Source organism: Monodelphis domestica, chromosome 4, assembly GCF_027887165.1.
Source record: "Monodelphis domestica isolate mMonDom1 chromosome 4, mMonDom1.pri, whole genome shotgun sequence".
Classification (NCBI taxonomy): Eukaryota; Metazoa; Chordata; class Mammalia; order Didelphimorphia; family Didelphidae; genus Monodelphis; species Monodelphis domestica.
In genome coordinates, this window is record NC_077230.1 from 284,691,430 (window position 1) to 284,714,905 (window position 23,476).

General features: G+C 37.3%; 1 protein-coding gene across 6 annotated transcripts in view; it reads right to left on the reverse strand.

Annotated features, from left to right (window-relative positions):
* OPCML (opioid binding protein/cell adhesion molecule like) overlaps window positions 1-23,476 on the reverse strand; it is a 1,618,997-nt gene that overhangs the window by 155,846 nt on the left and 1,439,675 nt on the right. For all 6 annotated transcript variants that reach the window (XM_056825126.1, XM_056825127.1, XM_056825125.1 and 3 more), the window contains one exon: window positions 6,369-6,494. In XM_056825126.1, the coding sequence (XP_056681104.1) occupies window positions 6,369-6,494 (126 nt within the window). The remainder of the gene's footprint in view (window positions 1-6,368; window positions 6,495-23,476) is intronic.

Below are 23,476 nucleotides of genomic sequence, written 5' to 3' on the forward strand. Positions count from 1 at the left end.
ATATTGTTAAGTTGCAAAAATACAGGCATATGTGCATGCCAAAGCTAAAATGTACCCAAGCAAAGGGGGGGAACATATGGGTGCCCATATGGTGAAAAGCGCATTGCTAGACCTTCATACACTTCTCATTTACAACAAGAACCAAAGTTAGCGAACGTAAATTTGCTTTGCAAAAATGTGAGACGAACAGCTTGTTTGCCCATAACTGTTCTACTGAGCAAGATATGTATAACCTTGATTTCTCATCTCAGACACCTCATTCTCACACTCTGGGGATTAATTAGTCTCTAAACAGGTCTTCAGATTAGGAACGAAGATCCTTGCTGCCTCCAAGGGAAGACAAAGCAGAGGAAGTTGGACTGGATGATGCGGCAGGTCAATTATGAGACGATTCCTATTAGTGGCTTTGGCTCATACCTGGGATTGCTCATAAGAGAAATGAGGTTGGTAGGTCTCAGCAGGTTTCCTACTAATTGAAGCTGATGAACAGCACTGCCTCCCGGTAGACAGGGGTGTCAATGTTATTTCACACTATAGCCAGTGTTGATTCTGGATTCATAAAGGGGGAGTACAGGAACCTGCCTCTTTTCAGGAAAGGAAGTATGACTCCAGGGAAGGAAAGAAAAGTAAACAGCTGAGGCTTAGAGCTGGGTCTGGTTGCATGAGAACAGAAAGGGTCAAGACCACTGATGAAATGATCTAGGAATAAGCACATGGTTTCATTTCCTCTGATCAAATGAGCTTCTAGGGATATACTAAGCCAATATCTATATCTTTATATATATAAATATATATATATATATATAATATACATCATGCTTATCTTTGTTGTTGTTGTTCAGTCATTTTTGTCATGCCTGACTCTTTGTGACCCAATTTGGGATTTTCTTGGCAAAAATACTAGAGTGGCTTGTCATTTCCTTTTCCAGCATCCCTATTTTATCAGTGGATGTGGTGGGGAGGAGGCAATGAGAACAATTAGATAGAGTGGTAGTAAGAGTTAGAAATAAGATGGGAAAAAATCTTGTCTCCTATGTTCTTTGCAGAATACATGGATTTGGAGACGTTACTATCATGTGAAATTTAGAGTTCCTTAGGAGTCATAGAGTGTAGATTATGGAAAATTCACATAAAATCAAAGAATATCAGAATTAGAAGGGATAGTAGAGATTATCCTTCTAGTATAACTACATTATCATACAAAGGGGTAAGCTAAAGGCCAAGAGAAGTGAAACACTTTTCCCATAGGAATCTTGACTATAAATCCAAGGAAAATTCTCCCTTGACTGAACGTACCAAGTACACCTCATTCAAATGAGCCCTACAACCATGGAACTGGGAAAGCATGATCTGTAGAGGTATGACTGGCATGCAGGTTTTGCCCAGAAAAGGTTCAGGTTTCAAGAGATAGCAAAGTGAGCATAAGAGGTTAGAAAAATGGCTCTTATAAATTAGAACAATGATATTCTGGTCCAGTCTTCTGACTCTAATTGAATAGTCACATCTTGCTTCTTTGGTGGTCATTCATTCGGTATTCAGTCAATCCATCAACAAGCATTTGTTAAGTAATTCTCTGCCTGACACTATAGTTTCAACCATGTGGAAAATAGCCAAATAGCAGGCAGTAAACAAAAATAAGAAGATGGGCTTCCAAAACAGATGTCAAAGTCCAGGTGGCACATTTAACTTATTTGATCATACAAACTTTTCTCAGAAACTCAATCAGTTTTACATTTTAATTTTAGTCTGGATCTGTGATTTCATTAGTATAGTTGGAGAAGAAATTCTCTCTACCAAATGCAGTCCTGAAACTCTTTGGCACCTTAAGTCTGAGAGTTGCCTAGGATCCAGATAAATGAAGACTTGCCCAGGGTCACAGAGTCAGGATACATCACAGGAAGGGCTTGAACTAATGTTTTTCTGACTACATGGCAGGTTCTATATTCATTGCATAGCACGGTCGCCATTGTTTTTACTCTTATATTGTTGCAGAATCACACCTCTGCTTCCCCAATATCTCTTCATCTTGTATAATTTCAGTAAATTTCTCCTACATACATTATTTTAGACAGAATTCTAACAAATGGCGACATATGGCTTCTTAGCCTTCCGCAAACTGAGAAGAGAGTATGAGGGCTATCACAGATATATATCACAGGTATATCAATAATAGGAAGAAGTAAGAGCATGGACACAAAATAGGGGAGGGAGACAGAGATGATAAAAATTCAAAATATGCATCAGCTTGTAGTACCATTAAATTTAGGGATAAACAATTCTACCCACCTTGAAAGGTCCTGTGTTAGAGCAGAATAGACAATTTTCCAGAAGAATGTAAGCTCCCCAGGGCAAGTACTGCTTCACATTTGTATTTGCATGTCCATTGCCTCTTACATCAGTGTTCTCATCCAGTGCCTTATTGTGGCATGGAAATGGCTCTGAGATCTCTTAAGCAATGCATGAAGTACAAATGATAATACTTTGCATGTAGTAACAAAGGGGAAGTAGGGGGGGATTTTAATTTATTAATCACCTTCTAGGTGCCAGGCACAGGGCTAAGTGCTTTAAAATTATTATCTCATTTTGATCTGCACAACAATCTTTGGAGACAGAGGCAATTGTTATCCCTGTTTTATACTGAAGGAAATTGAGGCAGACAGACATTAAGTGACTTTCCCAGTATTAGACAACTAGTTAGTATTTGAGACTGGATTTGAATTCAGGTTTTCCTGATTCACGGTCTTGCATTCTATTTACTGTACCACCTACACACCAGGTATTTAATCAAACTTTATGGAATTTAATTTAATTTGTAGAAAGCTCACTTACACAGAATAATTGATCTGCTGATGTTGGGCTAGGACAACATTACTCTAATTTTCCAAGTATATTGTTACTTTATGAAAAATTAAAAAATATCAAATATTCCTTAGGAGCACAAAAAACAAACAAACAAACAAACTGGGGGTATTGGGGAGAATTGTGGAGAGAGTAGAGGAAGCATATAATTTCCCCTCCAGTTTTAAGGTCTATAGTTTGATGGTTCTAAGTCTAATGATTCCTCAAACATCTGGCTTTTCGCAATATATCACTGTCAATCAGTCCAGATGTTCAGGAGCCTGGCTGCACCAAAATTTCAGGGGAAGATAGAAACACAACACATCTTTACCACACAACAGCCTCTACTCTTTTCTTCACCCACCCCCGTTTTCACACCTTTCTTCACACTACCCCATATGCCTGGATCAGCCTCCCAATTAATTCTGGCCCAGCTCCTTCTCTCTTGTCCTTCAGAAGCGTTGGGGGGTGGGGGGTGGGGATGTGTTGGAATCCACCTGTTCCACAAGGGGCTCCAAACACACTGGCTTACTGCCAATTTGTTCTATCTTTTCTGTTATGGGTCCTGCCCACACACTTCTGGGAAACATTGTCAGTAATGGTGCCCTGTGATTTTATGATTATTCTAATTTGTAGGTCACAGGTCCCTTGATAGGAATCTCTATTATAGAGAATGTTAAAAGGCAATTGTATTTTTTTCAGTGACTTCATGAGTACCTTGTTGTGTACATATGTTTGTTTGTTTGTTTGTTTTAAGATAGATCCACTGCCTTAATGAAAAAATATAATTATTTACATCTAAAGAACAAGGAAAAGGTAGAATGTATATCTGGTTTGCATGTCAGCTGGAAACTCCCCAAATCTTATTTGTATAGCACTTTTCTTTAAGAAGCTTCAAACACTTAATAATTATACCTTGTAAACAAATCCTCTAGCATTCCATTGAGGGAAGGAGGGGTAGATTCTCACTGCATCTCCAGTCTGTGAGTTCTGAACTAGATGAAGATTTTTGCATATGGTCTCAAGATCAAGTGGACCTCAGCTGTTGTGACCCCAAACTTAAAAGATATAGTTTGGGATACTTTGTGTTCCTACTGTGAAAGTGGCACTTGTGAAAAATGACTTGACCAGCTCTTTTTATGTCTTCTTGTGTAGCCAGGGAACATTCAGGGTGCTAAACTAGGGATCTACAATAAAAAGCAGCTCTGGAACCCAAGCAAAAGAAGAAAAGATGGTTGCATTTTCCTGTTGACTCTTCCTAAAGTTTAAAGCTAATCTAAAAAGCCCCCATCAATGGGCGGTAGGCACACCCAGCCCTACTACAGCCCTCACAAGACTCTCTGGAAATAGCTCTTTAATTTTTTATTTTTTGTCAGCAGAATTCACTGAAGCTACAGACACACTTGTCCACAGTGCTTACCCCTCCATTGTCAATCTACTGGTATTTCAAAGGAAATGTCATTTCACTGTTGCACAGTCTTCTGTGCTTAACTCACCAGAAAGTTGTTCTGTAAACACTGTTTGATGTGGAAAAGTCTCACTAGCCCCTCTTCGGAAACCTTTCAAACCCATTTTTTTCTAGGAGAAGGAAACAGCATTTCCCCCATCCCCAGAAAAAAAAAAACCCACAGGCAGCCTTCCCCCCCCCCCTCCTGGATGCAAATTAGAAGCTGCAACCCCTCCAGGTTCTAGTGCCTTTCAAACTTGGCAAATGCGTTCTTTGCCTGAGTTGAAATTTTTAAATGTCATTGGGAGGAGGGAAAGACAATGAAAGCTAGAAACAGGAAGGCAGGCTAAGCGAAGGAGGCCTTGGCTTCAAGAAAACAAAAGCAAGAAGCTCGGATGTGATGCTCAGCCCTGGAGATTTTAGGGGAACAAGGGCAGACTGAATTTGGGCTCTTCCTGGCTTCTCCCAGCTGCCCTTCAGCCTCCACACAGCTGCAATGAAGACAATTGGGGGGCTAAAAGTCCCCTATTTTAAGTACAGAAGTCTTAACTATCGTGGCATCATAAAAAATAGCTTCTGTACACTTAACCAAAGTCAAGCTGTCTTTCAAACGATCTCCAGGCTTAGAGAAATATGTATTTAGGATCAACAGAGTACATTCTGGGATTTCAAGCATTTATAAAGACATCTGACTTCACTGGATACATAGAAAATTGGCATGCTGCATCTACATATATTTGTATATATTACAAGACCAAAACTCTCCTGCCTTTAGAGAAAATTCCCCCAGAGGCCTGTGACTCCATATGTTTGCGTGCAAGTACTATTTCTCCCGTTTGTATAAGGTCGGGCTTTGGAATATCCCTTCGGTATACTTGAATATTCTTGATAATTTCCCTTTTATCATTAAACCACGGTGGAGTTCAAGATTCTCAGCCTTTACTCTTAGAAGGTCAAGGTACTTCACTGGCATTATCTCACTCATCCCTCACCATTTGCTCCTAAACTAGGTGTAGGCAAGCATTACTATGTGTATTTCATTCTGGAGAAAATAGGAACGGAAGCCTAAGTGTTTTTCCCACTCATAAAGCCTGCCTCCGGTAAGGAGGGGGGCTGAGGGGAGGGAGGTCTGAATCTAGGGAAGCAGTTTTTCACGTATGGGATTCCCTCTGTATGTTAGCGTAGCTGTGCCTGTCTGTGTCTGTCTGTCTACCTGCCTACCTGTCTGTCTCTCTTAGTAACCAGTTTGCCTATTTGTTGCCATTTCTGTTATTTGCATTCTCTAGTGCATAAAAGGGGCTTGGTTTCCATTCTAATTGCTGGAATTAATCACACAGTCTAATTACAGCATAAAAAATATCAAATGGCCTTGGGCCCCTTTTTTCTTAATTCCCTGTTGATCTTGATAAGAAGTTAGATTTCCAAGGGGCAATGGGGATATGTCCTCAAGCTGGCTGGCTCCCCCTGCTACTTGGAAGCAGTCCTGACAAATCTTCCATTGCCAGCTCCTGGGTACACATTCCAGGTAGGAACAGATGTACTTGCCCATCACAGCCTCCCCAGCCCTCTAGAGATAAAACACTTGTCATTTCCAGCTTGTAGCAGAGATGACTCCAGGTAAACGGTCAGATTATTGAAGATCACAGATCCTTCTCCCTCTGGGTAAACAGAAACTCTAAAGCATATGGCCAAGCAGTTTCATCTGACCCTCAATAGTCATTCCTATCATCCAGAAGCCTTCATCTAAAGATCCCAAATCATCATTTCTCACAACTACCTGGAGAAAATTCTTCTTTCCCAGGAGAAGAATTGCAAGAGCATCTGCACACCTTTGTAGCTATGGAAGGCAAAAGGGGCTCATGGAACCCCAGTTTCACTTAGCAGAAAATGAAAGAAAAGATCAGAGTTGACTTTTTGAATCTCCTCATAATTCTACGTCACTTATTGTTTGATAAATATTTGATGCTATAATCCTGAATTGCCATTTTGCTTAGAAATGTACACCTATAATATGCACATATGCTGCGAGATCCAGATGGTCCCTCAATATCTTCCTCTTCCATCTCAGGGTCAAGTACCTCACCTTTCACTGACAGGTGTCTCCATGTCACAGTAGGCTCTGGTCTCCCAATAGCAAGACACAGGAGGGTCACGCTACTTCCCTCATTCACAGTGATGTCTGAAGAGATGTTCATAATCTGGGGAGGAACTGAAAAAAAAAGAGAGAAAGAATGAGCAAATGTTCCTATAATGGACCTTCACATCAAAAAAGAGGAATAAGCATCTAAGAAAATTTTCAAAGAGGATTTTAAAAATTATACACCATGATCAGGGTCTGGAATTGGTAAAGATGGTTCAGATTGTCTTGGATTACATTTGGGAAATTGCAAAGTGCCTTCAATGACCCCATAATGATGCCCTTGCAAAAGTCCCACTTTAACATAAGTATTGTCCCAGGGGTTCTATAGAGATGTAAATCCTAAAGCATTATGATCTTACAACAATTTAAATTGCCAATAACTAGAGGAAAATGGGAGAGAGGCATATATATATGTATATATATATATATATACACACATATATATGTGTGTGTGTGTGTGTGTGTGTGTGTGTATGTATGTAGGAAGAAAGCATATAGCATGTGGCCAAGGCCTAAAGAATATTTCTAACATCTATCTTCAGTGGAGGGAAACAGACTAATTAAATAGTGAGGATGATGAACAGTTGAAGAAGTATATTAGTATCCCACTAATACTAAAAAAACAAAAGGAAAACCTTGAATTATGTTGGTCAGATACTTTATAGAGATTTTACAGTAAAACATAAGATAAGAAGCACAAATGATGAGAAGGTATAGATGGGTTGAAGTTGTTGGCTGAAGAAGGATTTGAATGGATAAAATCACATTTTCAAAGTACCAAGTGAAGTATTTTTATTGTGACTATTAATTCTCCAGTGTAATACACTATGCCAAGAATATGAATTCTTCAGTAAACACTTTGTTATACCATATTTCACTTTATACAAATCTCTCCATTTTGATTTATGGGCAAATATAAAAGAAATTTAACACATGATTCTTGCCCTCAAGAACCTTACTATTTTAAAGGAGCAGAAAGCAAAATACATAGAAAACATTTCCAAAGATAAAATATATACATATGTATATATTGTGCCCGCGAAAATGTGGGTTCAAGACTATGAATTGCCAAAACTGTAAAAGTAATTTTAGTATCTTGATCTTATATCAAAAATAAGTGGTCGCCATGGGAAAAATTCCCAAATATGAAATACCCAAGTCAGCTGGGTTTTATGGAGATTTTAATTAATACGAATGAAGGAATTAAGGAAAGAGAAGGAGACAGAGTAAGAGGAAATAGTAGGAAAAGGCTAGTGCCTAGGCCATTTGGCCTAGGCCTTTCTCTTTTAAGAGAGAAAACTAAGTCAGTCTTTTATCCACTCACCACAAGATTTTGTCCCAAGCAAAACTCCAACTAAGTTCAGAGGTCCAGCTACTCCAACTAGTCCATGATCCAACTGACTCTAAGTTGAGAGAATCAGCTCCTTTTAAAGAGAAATTTCTCTTATGTCACCTCCCCTAAATGTTCATATCTACCAATCACAGTAGATGTTTTCCTCAGCACTGACTATTCTTAATTCACATCTTCTTTTATTAATCACCTTCCCTGAGTAAACTAAAACTTCACACCTCTTGCTAAGCTTGCCCTTTGTAAGTTGCTGGACCTTTTTTTAGTGATTAATTTAACCTTTATAGGTACTTAGCACCCTTTTGTAGTAGATCTAAAAACAGACCTAGCTTAGGGTTCTAGCTTTACTATAAGTATGAGTTAGGGACTTTTTTCATTGTTCCATCAGGAGTTTACAACTTTATCTTCCCCTAAGGCACTGTCTAAGTATGGGTGGAGTAATGTTAAAATTCCCAATACATTCTTGACTAAGTACCTCCATTGTTTAAAATGGGGAATAGCCTTAACCAAATGTTCTAAGGTAGAGTCTGAGCAGTTTTAAGATTCACAATATATATGTAGTATATGAACCTCACTGCTGAGGGTCTTCTCTTCTTGAAAAGCACCAGACCCTCTGGAAACCACTGCAGCTTCCCATGTTCCTCATGCTTCAGATTCTCCTGTCACCTCCCCACTACCATCTTCCTTGGTCTCTACTTCTCATCTTGCTTTACTGGAAGTGGGGGCAAAGTGGAAGAAAGAAGCATCATCCTGTAGTGGACAGAGTTTTGGGACTCAGTGACAATAAAACCTGAGATCAAATCCCATTCAGAAAGTGATTAGTTTATGTATCAACTTAGGCAAGTAATTTAAACTCTCTGGGACTCTTTTCATCTTCTGTAAAATAATGTTGGACTAGATGGTCTCTGAGGTCTCTTCTAGTGCTGACTGACCTCAAAGGAAAAATTATGGAAGTGGCAAGTAATGCCCTCCTCCCCACCAACCTCTAGTCATGACTCCTCCCCTTCTCCTGCTTCCCTACTCCCCATTTCTTTAGTAATATTCTTTATATCTTCTTCACATCCCTCATTTCTATCTCAGCAATCTGTCTTCACTTCCAACAATTTGCATTCTGGTTCTCACTACAGGTTTCTCTACCCCTACTCTTCAATTTTTATCACCCAGCTGCTGGCAACTTCTTTTACAGCATCACAATCAGTGTGTATGAGGGGAACAGTCCCAATTCCATTGTCTGAGAGTTGATGGAGATGGAAGGTGTGTGTGTGTGTGTGTGTGTGTGTGTGTGTGTGTGTGTGTGTGAAATATTGCTTCTGGGATAAGTGATATGTAACAGTGAGAGATACATGACAATTTGAGATTCTGAACCCATTTTTCCAAATAGAAACAATATTATAAACAGTGGATGGGTACTGTAGAGTTATCAGGTAAATTATGATTTGAAGAGTTTTCCTGACTAATTCCAGAACAAAATTCATTCCAACAAATATTTATTGAGCATCTTTTTGGTAGAGCACTTTCCTAGGTAGTAGAGGAGACAGATACATAGAACTCTTTACCTCATGGTTCTCATCATTTAAATAGGATGCATATAAAATAACTGTAATACAAAAATCATACAAAACAACATAAGAGAGTTGGAAGCAACACAATGCATTAGAAAGTACCATGAACTTGACATCTGAAGATCTGGGTTTGAATCTAAGTCATGATGATTATTTTCTATGGGATCTTGTACATGCTACTTGATATTGCTAGGTCTCAGTTTTCTCAGGATTGAACTTGACATCTGATTCTATGACCCTCTGCAAAAGAGAGGGCTAGATTTAATTCAATGGTGTCATCTCCAGGTTAGGGAGTGTGGATTCTAGAAGTTCCCTGAAGGAGGAGGCATTTGTATTGGGACTTAAATGATAGCAGAGAATTCAACAAGTGAAGTGTGTGTGTGTGTGTGTGTGTGTGTGTGTGTGTGTGTGTGAGAGAGAGAGAGAGAGAGAGAGAGAGAGAGAGAGAGAGAGAGAGAGAGAGTGAGAGAGAGAGAGAGAGAGAGAGAGAGAGAGTGAGTAGAGGCATTCTAGTAATATGGAACAGCATGAGCAAAGGCATGAAGGTGGTATATCAAGTGAGTTAAGGAGAGCTGTGTAAAAAATAAAAGGATTTGGTCCCATGACAATCCTGATCCCTTGTTTGTTTGCTTGTTTGTTTGTTTTTTTAAAGGATGCTACTGGTACCTCATTCCAAAAGAGAATGCTATCTTGGCATGGGAGCTATGTAAGCAGAATCGTTGTGCAGGTGCTTAACATTTCCCTCTTTGGTACTTCTGTCTTTCCAAACTCTTTCTCAACTCCTCTGGTTTACAGAACTAATGCCTCAGATCCTGTCTTACTGCTCCCATTTCGCCTGTCAGATTTACAAGTCTAATGAATTTAAAACTTGAGGAGATGCTGTTAGCAACTCGATTGCAGAATTTATGTAGTTTTCCCCTCTTGAATCAGTATCCAATTTAACCCAACCCTCTCTTCTGCCCCCACCTACCCTCCATAGCAGAGTTATCCTTTCTTGTTTATTGCCCTCAAATACCTGGCAGGTTGATGTCTGCCCTATTCTCCATAGGGTCATAAGATTGGAAACATTCTCAGATTCTTGAGGATCTTGAAAACCAGATAAAATCACATGAACTTTGCTCAAAAAACAATAGAAAATCATTGAAGGTTTTGACCAGAGGAGTGACATAGCTTGAGGTATGCATAAAGAAAAGTCTAGCAGCAGAATGAAGGATGGTTTTCAGGGAGGAGGGAGTAGATGAGGGAGAAGTCTTTGTTAGAAGGCTTTTGCAATAGTTGTGTGTGTGTGTGTGTGTGTGTGTGTGTGTGTGTGTGTGTGTGTGTGCAGTGGGAGGACCTAGGCAAGGAGGTTATTGAGTGATTGTCCTAGCATAGTGGCAGGAGGAACAGAGGAGGAAATATATTTGAGAGATATTGTAGAGATAGAATCAATAGGACTTGGCATATGATTTGATATGACAGGCAAAGGAGAGAGAAGAGATAACACCAAAGCTTTTAATAAGGGAGAATTGATAAACGACAGTACTACTAATGGATGAATGAAGTCATAGGAAGGAGCTTTAGGGAGGAAACCAATGGACTCAGATTTCCAAAGTGGCCACTTGGAACACATATTTTAGAATACAACTTATTTATATGATGAAAGTTGCCTGTATTAGTAATTAAAATTAATAAGATGGAAACTATATCCCTAAATGAGGACTAGTCCAGAATTATTGGATACATGTAGGGAAGCCTCATGAGGATCAGTTGTGAAGGTTGAGTCATGACTAGCCTTTCTCTTTTTTCGGTCATATTGATACTATGCCAATATAATGCATGGAGCTGGCTTACAATATCAGAATGAAGGGCTCCTGTAAATCATTTGTTTGATAGGAAGTCAGTCAAATAGGATAATTTGTTAAATGACTAGTGGGTGCTTGGCACTATGCTAAGTGCTAAGGATACAAAAAAAAAGACAGCAGATAGTTTTTGTTCTCAAGGAACTTACATTCTAATAGAAGCGACAACATATAAACAACTATGTACAAACAAAACTACATGAAGGATTAATTGGAAGTAATCAAGAGAGAAAAGAGATTAGAATTAAGGGAACTGGGAAGAGCTTCTTATAGAAGATAAGAATTTGGCTGGGACTTGAAGGAAGCCTGAGAATACAGGAGGCAGAGATGAGGTGGGACACCATTCCAGAGATGGGGGATAGCCACTGAAAAATATCCTGATTTAGGAGATAAAGTGTATTGTTCTTAGGAATTGAAAAGAGGCCAATGTCACTTGATCAGATCAAGAGAAGGAAGAAAGTATAAGAATATTAGAAAGGTGGGTGGGATATAGATGAAACAGGTTATGAAAGGCTTTGAATGACAAATAGAAGCTTTTTTTAATTTGAATTTGGAGTTGAGAGGAGGCCATTGGAGTTTATTGAGTGGAGGGAGTAGCATGATTACACCTGTATTTTAAGAATATCCCTTTGACAGCTGAATGATGTAGAGAGTAGGGGTGGGGAGAGAATTGAGGAAGGCAGACCCATAGTAAGCTATTTCAATGGTTCAAGTGTGAGTTGATGAGGTCATGCACCAGAGTGGTGGCAATGTCAGAGGAAAGAAAGAGGTATGTATGAAAGATGAGATGGTATGAAAATAAAATTGATAGTCAATGGAAATAGATTATATGTGGGTAATGGCCTGAGAGAGAGAGAGAGAGAGAGAGAGAGAGAGAGAGAGAGAGAGAGAGAGAGAGAGGACTAGAGGTGGAACAAGCCTAGGCTCTTGGGAGGTGATTCCCTGAACAGTAATAGGGTAGTTAGAAAAAATACAGGGTTTCAGACATATTAAGAAATTCATTTTTATGGAACACTGGAATCGAGCTGATTAATAGGTAATTGGAGATGAGAGATTGGAGGTAAAAAGTAAGGCTAGATAAGTAAATGTAAGAATTATTAACATAAAACCAATAATTGAATGGATGGGGAGAGAGAGAGAGAGAGAGAGAGAGAGAGAGAGAGAGAGAGAGAGAGAGAGAGAGAGAGAGAAGGAAGAGAGAGAGAGAGAGAAAAGAAAGAAAAATAAAGGAAGGAAGGGAAGAAGGAGGAGGAAGAGGAGGAGAAAAAGAAGAAGAAGAAGAAGAACAACAACAACAACAACAACAAACTAATGTGGAGCTTTGTGGGATATTCATGGGAACACAAGGAAGAGAAGAAGGTAAGAAGTACTTATATAGTGCCTACTATGTACCAGGAACTGTGGAAAATGTGTTTTAACAGATATCTTTTTTATAGTTAATATCTCATTTGATCCCCACAAGTAGGTGCAATTCTTATTCTCATTTTACAACTGAAGAACCTGAGGCATATAGAGGTTAAGTAACTTGCTCAGTCACATAATAGTTAATTACTAATTGTCTAGGGCAGGATTTGAACTTAATCATTCTTGACATCAGACCTGGCACATTACCCATGGCTCCATTAATAGTTGCCCCATTCATGTTTAGTAGGTGTGACCTGGATGAAGATCTGGCAAAGGAGCTTGAAAAGAAACAGTCAGCAGGTCAGACAGGTAAGAAAAGAACCAGGAGAGGGCAGTCATGAAAATTTAGAGGAGAATATCAAGGAGAAGAGAGTTATTGACAATGCTACAAGCTATAGAGAGGTCAAACATGATGAGGATTGGAAAAGGGCCATTAGATTTGGCAGTTAAAAGATTGCTAAAAATTTGAAGAGAATAGTTTTGGTTGCACAATGACATTGGCAACAAGACCAGAAAGTTAAGAAGAGAGTGAGAAAAAAAGAAATAAAGGTATTTCTTATAGATGATCCGCTCAAAGAGTGCCCACAAAAAAAAAAAAGGAGAACAAAAGACATTTTCAACTGATATTTTTGGTCAGGGAGGCAAAATACCAAGATAAAACTGTAAAAACAGGGTTTTTCTTTTGTGAAACTGACAATCTCTCAAAGGTCTGGATGACTTTATAAATTGTGAATTATGTGCATTTGGAGAAAGGGTTTCTATACTAGATATTTCTAACAGATAAACTCAACAGGCCACATCTTTTTTCATCATCACTGCACCTCCACCTTTCCCACTCCCCATCCCCAATTGAGGTCTACAGCTATGATGTTGGAAAAAAAAAAAACAGTAAAAAGTTATACATTAATTCACCAAAATTACATGGTAGAGGGCTGAAAATGTTATTTAGAGACCGTGATGTCTTATTCTGACCAATAGAACAAGGGTAATAAAATGAACTTGACATTTTAAACAAGGAAGTAAACATAACCTCATAAATAGGATTAAGACTCGGAGATTTATGACAGAGAAAAACAAATTTTAAAGGTGGACCTTATTTAACATGGCATCTAAAGCATTGTTGATAATTGCATGGACAGCTTTTTGTACATAGGGACATGATGACCTGGACAATGAATCAGGTTTCTACCACTTTTTAAATACTAATTATGCTTATTCCAGTTCCATATGAGCCAAGAGCAAGCTAATTTTCCTCCTTTTATTTCGCTCTTTTCTCTTTTAAATGTAAGAACAGCATGAATGATCTTTGATTTTTTTGTAAAGCCTAGTATTATAAACTGACTTTTGATGTCTTAAAGTCAGAAGAGCATTGCAATATGTATTCCTGATCAGAGGAAAGAAGGGTAAATGGACATACAAACTGACTATACTAACTGGAGATTCTCATCATGAGAGAGAACTTAAAAGGTGCAACACAACAGTCATTTAGCATATGAGGGCCCATCAGAAAGAATAATTATGATAATATTTTTACGATCTATGGTTTCTTCTACATGCAGATGTCCTATAGTGGAAGCTCCCACCACAAATATAGATTGTCAACTGATTTATAATTTAAAGATTTGAATAGAGACACTGAGAAGCAAAAAAAAAAAGAGTTTGGCAGGGCCCCAGGGTTATTATATGCCTGAAGTGGAGGTGGAATCCAGAACTTCCTGGCTCAATTTTTTTTATTGCATCAGAGACCTCAGTGGTCATCCACCTATTCTCTTGGCTTTTCCCGCTGAGGTTAAAAGAGTAAAGCTAGTCCCTCTGTATGACAGACCTCTAAGTACTGAGACAGAGAGGACTACCATGGCGCCTCTGAGTTTTCTCTGTTCTAAGTTCAATAGACCCAGTTCTATCTACTACACCATTTATATCCTTAAATCTCATTGACTCAAGACCCTTCACTGTCCTGTTTGCCCACCTCTGAACACTCTCCAGTTTATCAATGTCCTCGTTAACTCATGGTATGTAGAACTGAACACAATATGCTCGATAAGGTCTGATGAAAGCTGAACACAGTGGGAAGCTATGACCCTCTTAAAATAAGCTTAGATTGAATTAGCTTTATTGCCTGAAACACTATATGACTGATTCATATAGACTCCAGGGATAACTCTCTATGTCACATCTGTAAAGTGCTTTACAATAAAAAAAAAAAGATTTTATATGGTACCAGTGATAAGAGCTAAGGCCAATGGGTAAAATTCATTAAAGAATGGGGTTATTTTGAATAAAGGAGAACTTCCTATCAGAGGCATGTGAAAATGAAATGATCTTTCTCTTTTGAGTTCCCTCCACCACTGAAAATGTTTAGAATTCAATGATCACGCATTTTGGGACGTTCTTGGCAAAGATATGGAAATGGTTTGCCATTTTCCTCTCTAACTAATTTTGCAGATGAGGAAACTGAGGCAAACAGGCTTCACGGTCACTCAGCTAGTAAGTGTCCAAGGCAGATTTGAACTCAAGAAGAGGAGTCAATCTAACTCCAGAGCTGAAGCTCAATCCAATATATCTCAACACCCTGTGTATTTTAGCAGTGTTATAGTAGAGATTCATAATAATATAAAGAGACTCGGGTAATATAAAGAGGTTCAGATAATAAAAAAATCAGATAGTGAGTGGATAGATTAGATGAATTCTAAAATCTCTTAAAAATCTAAGATTAAAGATCTGATAGTAGAATGACATTGTCTGCTCAAAGGATGTATACCTGTGTAGAAAGAAATCAGTGACAAAAGAGAACGAAATAGTATAGAGAACATCAGGCTAGGAATGAAAGGAGAGATAAGCAAAGGATATTATTAAGGGAAGAGACAACAAAAAGCTTAGTCACATTCAGGATATCAATGATGTCTTCCTAACAGAATTCACCTCATGGACAAAGAGGTAATAGTGAATTTAACAACTGATAAAGTCTCATTATATTAAAAGTGGAATGCCTGATAAATTCTAGAATTTACTCATTTCAATTTCATAACTTAAAATGTTGGAGGAAAAAAGAAGAGCTACTGTCTTACATATAATATTAATCCATGACCTTTTGTTTAAAATTAATCACTCCTTCCTTAAATCTCTCAGGCTGAATGTATTCTCTCCTATCTACTTGATTATTTTACTCAATTCAATTGAGCAAGTATTGTCTTTATTTTTCTTATTGTCATTTGTTTGGTTATAATACATAGAGCCAGGAAACCTGAATTCAAATCCTGATTCAGACATGTACTAGCTGGTGACCCAGATCTATTCACTTATCATGTATCAGCCTCAGTTACCTCAACTGCAAAGATGGGAAAAATATTAGTATTTATTAAAACAGAGCTGTTATGATCAAATGAAATAATGTTAAAAAATTTGAAAACTGAAATATAATAAAAATGCTATTCAGTTATTATTCAGTAATGGCTGCTTCTTCCTGGACCACTTGGAGTTTTTTTGGCAAACATACTGATAAGTACAGAAATGGTTTCCCATTTCCTTCTCAAGCTCACTTTACAAATGAGGAACTCCTGCAAACAGGATTAGATGACTTGTTGGGGTCTCACAGTTAGTAAATGTTTGAGGCCAGCCTGGCACTCTATCTTCTAGTTGAATTAAAAATAAATAAATAATAAATGAGTGAATTGACTAATTAATAACAGTTTTACCTATTATTATTATATTTTGCCTCAGAAATTTAAAAGTTGTATACAAATTAAGACTAATTATGATTAAAAGCATTTCTTAAAGAAGTTCAACTTATATAAATGAGTTCAAACTTAGTTAGCCTAGAATATCTAGATGGCTCTAGATGCCAAACCATATTTCACCTTCACCTATCAAGCTATATTCCTAGGCCATTTTATCATCTACCTATATTCACTTCTCTCTTTATTCTCACTTGGACCATTATTTTCCATACACAACATTCAGAATCTATGACCCCTGCCATTGTCTTTAGGACTCTTTCTGGGGACCCTGCTGCTTTGATTGGTGAATGAGTGGTCATAGAATTACCTAGCCAGTTATATCTATTGGGCAACATACTTACACATCCTATTCCTACCATCTACTCAACCCATGTTGTTATTTGCCCATTTGCCCTTCCCTTTGGTTACTTAAAGCCCTTTCTCTGGGAACAGTTATCAAAGTAAACATATAATTTCTTCTGAAAATGACTAGATCAACTCACCATCTCTGGCACTCTTCAGGTAAGCATTACCTTTCCTAGCCACCATTCCCACATATCTGTAAGAATGCAATCTTCTTGAGGGAAGGACTATGTTAATTTGTGCTTTGTAGAGTGCCTAGTACATATTAATTACTTTTAAATTACTTTCATTCATTTATAAATGCACATTAAACAAGTAATCCAAAGAATTTATAAACTGCTTAAGCCAATAGTGATCTTCTCACCAAGTGAAAAGATATGGCAGCTAAGGGCAGCATTAACAGAGTACACATTTATTTGAAAGGTATTACAATGGAGAATGACAAAAGATTATATTGAGTTGCCAAGTCTTGTTGATTCTACTTCCATGGCATTCCTTGCATCTGCCCCCTTCTCTTCACTAACACAGCCATCTGCCTTGTTCAGTTCACATTTGTTGCCTGGACTACTACAGTAGTCTCTTAAATCATTCACTTGCTTTCCACCTCTACCCTCTACAATCTAATCCTCACACAGTTACAAATTGATATTGCTAAATACCAAGTCTGACCAAGTCAACTAACCTATCAAAGAAGTTTCAATGACTCTTTTATTGCCTGTAGGAGAAGCTACAAAACCCTGTGTTTATCATTTAAAGCCTATCATTGTTTGGTTCTAATGTACCTTTTCAGAATCATTCCCTGTTATTCTGATTCACAATCATATTGACCTATTTGTGGTACTCCTTAAATGACATTAATTTCCTGCTTCTGTGTCTTTGACACCGACTATTCCCTAACCCTGGAATGCAATTTTTTTTCTCACTCAGAGGATCCTTAGTGCCTTTCAAGACTTGGCAAAATCTATCCAGGACACCGAGGTTCTTAATGCCATTACCACAGAATTAATTTGTATTTGCGTCTTTTGTAAAGACAGGGAAACATAATGAAAAAGGAAACTCAAAAAAGCAACTGGAATTGACCAAACACTGAGGAAAAATTTGTGTGGAATTGAGAGTTTTAAAAATACTAAGAGATTTATTTGTAAAATATTTCAAAAAAGGAAAACCTTAAAAGAATGAAATGAGTTACAGCTTGTATCATACCATCTCCTGATCCTACTACCAACCCTCTAAAAGTAAAAATAGACAAACTAGAATCCTAACTTTTCTTACTGTGATGTTGGTCAATCACTTTAAACTCTTTGGATTTAGTTTCAATATGTATGATATGAGAAGATTGAACTTAATCTATTGTTGCTTCCAGATTTACATCTGTGATACAAAAACATCAACCAACTATTAATTACATTCCTTCCCTCATTATCTTTATAAAATATATTTAAAATGATCCATGCCCATACCATGTAAATATACAATGAACATATGAAAAAGATCAGATGAGCTTTCACAAATGATTATTCTATGATAGAAAATAATAAAATTACAAAATCCCTGATTATTTATCTCATCAACATTTATGACATTACATTTAAAATATAGCTAAAATGAAATTTAGCTTTGAAGATTCTCCTTTAATGAATTGTCTCATATGTATGTTACTGACATTATTATTCTGTGATAGATACACAGTTATTGTTGTTCTGTGACTAATTGAGTATTAATATCAAGCCAATTATAAAAAAGAGATGTATGTTCACTAAAAGAAAAAAGCATTCATTTGTCTCGGATATTCTGAGTCAAGTTCAAGTATATTATATATTTCCAGTAGGTGATGGGATTTTCCAGAAATCCTGAGATTCTGAGGATACAATGCATAAAACACTGTACAGTCTATTCAATGAGATTCATTGTCTCACAAAACAATGACTTAGCATCCACATTATCCACATTAGAAAAATGGATTGGATCGAGATTGCCTATTGCACAGATCATGAAATGATGATTGATGGGCAGCTTATCAAAGCTACATGTATATCTTAACGGGGAAGGGAGCTAAAATGGACAAAGAACTAGTTCCCAAACTGAAAAAGAAGAGAGAACTAACTCATATGTTAGAATTTTACCATATTTCTATGATTCCTTCTTCCTAATCCCACAGTCCATTAGAAAAATTAAATACCAATATTCCCCTGGTTATCCTATAAATCATGCATGATTACAAACAAATCAAAATAGTAGTTCACACAAAGACACATGATGACTATGGTCCATGATGATACACAGAAGAAGTATTACAAAAGATGTCATTAAAGGAATGAATCTTTGGGGAAATCTTTTTGGCCATTCATGTAGACTATATTTGGAGGGAATTATGAAAAGATATGGAAAATAATGTAAATAATGTAGATAAAATATAGATGCAAATAATGTAGAAAATGTAGATTGACTGCATTCTGCATTGGAATGTCCAAGAAATGAGATCCAATTATTGAAGTTAAGATCAAATTGAAGCAAGAAAGGTGAAGCAGTTAGAAGAAAGCAGTATAAATTAATTCAGTTCTTCAGTCTCATAAGTATCACAACTCAAGACAATGAGGGAAATGGTGGTTGTGATTGTGCAATTAACGTTTGTAATCTTTGAGGAAGTGACATAAAACAGAAAAAATAATAGAAGACTAGAGATGGGTAATTGGTATGTAAATTTCCAAAAGGGGGGAAAAAGTAGAATTCAGAAACTGTATACTAGGAACAACAAAAAATCTCATAACATCTAAGCAATGTCTTTTAGGAGTTAACACAAGTCCATACAGAGGAAAATATGATTGCCTAAACACATTTCCTTTTTTGACAGTATTATTAGACTAGTGAATCATGGGAATGTAGTTGGCATAGTTTACCTAGATTTCAGTGGAGGAAAAGGTTGTCAAAGTCTCTCTTGATATCATTGTGGATAAATTGTTTAAATGTTGCTCAGGTGTATACTTATTTGAAAAATCATCACCAAAGAGACTAGATAAATGTTTCCATCTTAACCCAAAGGAAAACTCTCGCACCATTCCACAGGGCAATGTCTTTGGACCAACCCTGTTCATCATTTTTATCAGTTATTTATTTGAACACATAAATAGTAGTCTTCTCAAATCTGCAGATGATATATAGTTGGAAGGAATAGCTATTTTGTTATATGAGAGATTCCAAATTAAAATATTTCTTAATAAATTGGGACAATGGACTCAAACTAAAAAAATTAATAGGAGCATGAAGTGCTTAATTTAAGCAAAAACAAAACCAATTAGATGAGGATAGCATCGTAATTTTGCTGACAAAATTTTATAGAAAAAAATGACAACACCCCAACACAAATTACACTATTAAAAATAAAAGTTAATCACAAATTCACAAAATAATATGTGACAAAATAGCTGATCTTAGATTGCATTCATAGAAATATAGTCTCTAGAATGATAGAGGAAGAGTTCCACTGCACTGATCAGACTACATGTAGAAAACTATGATTAGATCTGGGTACTACATTTTAGAAGAGTTTTACAAACTTCTACATTGTTCTTTTTAAAAGAATGGCAATGTGGTACCATAAAAAGAACACTGACTCTTTGGAATGAAGTGATCTGGGCTCAAATCCTACCTCTAAAGGATCCAATCATCCTGTTATTTCTTCCTTAAAATGTCTTTCAGATTTATTTTTCCCTCTCCACTTTTCCTGAAATAGGTGGCCTCTACGATGCCTTTCAGTCCCAGATCTATGATCCTATGATGGCTATTGAAAGGCTGAGAAATCATATCCAATGAGGAAACTTTGAAGGGAATGGCACTAGTTAATCTTGGGGGTTGGGGAAGGCTTAAGTAGGACATGCTAGTTATCTTCAAGTTTTTGGAGTCCTATCATGTAGAAAATGAATTAATCTTATTCTGTGAAGCTTCAGAGAACTGAACTATGAACAAGGGGTGGCAGTTAAGGATTTTGGATCAATATAAGGAGGAAACTTCAAAAATAATCATTGAACATGGAGGAGCATACTTTGTGAGGCAGTGTTTTATGACTGATTTCAATTCAAAAAATAGTTTAAATGCCTACCATATACTAGATATTGTACAAGGCACTGGCAAAAAAAAATAAAAAAATAAATGACCCTTGCTCTCAAAGAGCTTACTTTAAAGTGAACAAAAATTTTCAAGTGGAAGTTGGGTGACCTATGCTGTAGAAGAAATTCTGGTTTTCAGAATTATAATGTTAAAGTTGAAAGGCACTTCACAGATTGTTTAATACAACCCCATAAAATCTCAGAATTTAGGAATTGGAAGGGAACTCAGTGGCTATCTGTTTAGACCATCAACTTTATAATATATCTGGCAAACGATTCATCCAACCTAAAGACACCACTTCTGGATGCATCCCATTCGATGTTTTACACAGCACTGATTATTAGAAATATTTTTTTTTGTTTTTCCTGACATCAAATCTAAACCTACCTCTTTGTCTTCTTATTAAAGATAAAGTTGTTGGCCCAGAATTGGAAATCATTTGCCAAAAGGTCCTATTTAGCAGGTGAATAAACTAACCAACCTCACTGTAAGGTCCCAAGGTTTGTCATTACCTAGGCTGCTTTATACATATTCTAGTTTCTTCCCAACTCCAACCCATAATCTTGAAGATGAGACTCCTATATTATAGAAACTCCTTATACAAATGTAACTTACCAGAAGCAAAGACATCACTGACAAGAGGGACCCTGGGAGACTGACTATTGGCCCTGGGGACACATGAGCATAGTACATTCTTTTCCCTTGCCTTGCTTCTGGGTTGAGCCTTTCATGTCAGCTGTTAGTCTGAGAATGAATGGAAGCAGAGACTAAAGAAAAAGACCATCCACACTCAGAGAATGGGTTTCTATGTAGGAAAAGTCCCTTTGGGCTTATTAGGCAAAGAAACTCTTCATTCCACCTCCAGCTCCAAACTGAAGTTTTTCTGCTCTGAAAAGACAGGAACTTTGGGCTCTCTCCAAGCCAGGCTTGCTCCTGATGGGTGATGATCATACAATTTCAGCAATAATAACAGAGCACCTTTCCAAATATCACGTGTTCTTTGCCACAGATCTCGTGTTTGTCAACCTGTCAAGCTCCAGCCCCAGTTCAGTGCATTAAATGTCCCCATTTGGAGGCTTCTCTATTAGTTGTATTTTCATGTTCCCTTATGAATTAGAAGCCACTTTGGGCAGCTAGCTGGCACACTGGATAGAATACTGGGCTTGGAATTGGACAGACTGATCTTCATGAGATTGAATCTGTACTCAGACAATTGCTATATGACCTTAAGTAAGTCACTTAACTCTATGTTTTCTGATCTACAAAAAGAGCTGGAGAAGAAAATGGCAAACTACTCTAGTATCTTCGACAAGAAAACCTCAAATGGGTTCATGAAGAGTTGGCCACAACTGAGATGACTAAACAATTAGATTCTTCAATTCTATAATCAGCAGAGCACAAATTATAAGAGTTCCTACCAGGCTGGAAAAAAAGGCTTTTAAGGACAGGTGCAGTAATGGGTCAGTGATGGCAATAGTCCTATTTTAACCCTGATGATTTCAGAGAGACTCATAAATAGGCTGGCTATCTTGGGATGGGTATTTTAGGACACAAAACACCTCGTATAGTGGTACATTGAGATGTATAGCAACTGTCCATAGAGATTTGTAGTGGGAAGGGTGAAGCAAATACACCACTAAAAGCAGAAACCCTTAAAATAATAGTCTTATTTAGTCACTTTAGTTGTGTTCAACTCTTTGTGACTCCATTTGGTACTTTCTTGGAAAAAACACTGGAGTGGCTTACCATTTCCTTCTCTAGCTCATTTTACAAATGAGGAAAAAGAGGCAAACAGGGTTATGTGATTTGTCCAGGGTCACAGAGCTAGTAGTATCTAAGGTCACATTTGAACTCAAGAGGATGAGGGTGACACTATTCACTGTGTCACCTAGCTGTCCAAAGTAATAAAGTAGGATGGATTATTAAAAGTCACAGATGAAAATCTCACAGACTTGAAGAAGCTGCCAGTTTCTAAGTTAAATGGCCCAGTTTAATATATTGATACCTTCCACTCAGGCTACATCTGTTTTTGCTAATGAGCTCTATGGAAAGTCATGTAGAGTTATTTTTAGCCCATGCGGGAGGCATTTTGATTTATGGACAAGAAGCCCGAGGTTGATAGGTTTAGAACTATAAAGACCTAAGTACAATATCCTTATTTTATAGATAAGGAAAGCCAGGCTCAAGAAGGGTAGGGAACTTGCCAAATGTCACACTGTTTAGAACCTATGGATTAGGAGGAAGAATGGTCTAGCAGAAAGATCACTGGATTTAAATTAGGTAGAATTTGGATGAAATCCCACTTACTACTTGTGTAACTTTGGGCACTTCATTTAACCTCCCTTGGCCTCTTTTTTCTCTTCTATAAAATGAGAGAATTGAACTATACAAATCTCTAAGAGCAGATCTAGAATTCTGATCCTATAATATAATTTCCAGTTGCAATACTTACTGTTTGAGTGACTACAGACAGTTGTTATAACTTCTCTGAACCTCAGTTTCCCCATGTGCATCTGTTGTTAATAATTATAGCAATACTTAAGTCAAAAGGTTGTTTTTGGAAAGCACTCAGTCATTCTTATGGCCATGAAAATAAGAGATTGTCACAAGTTTTTTTCCACATCTAAAATTGTATGTTTATGAAACACACCACTTGACTGAGAGATAATGGTCTCAGGGGACAGAATGAGATATATCACCTTTGGACAAGGTC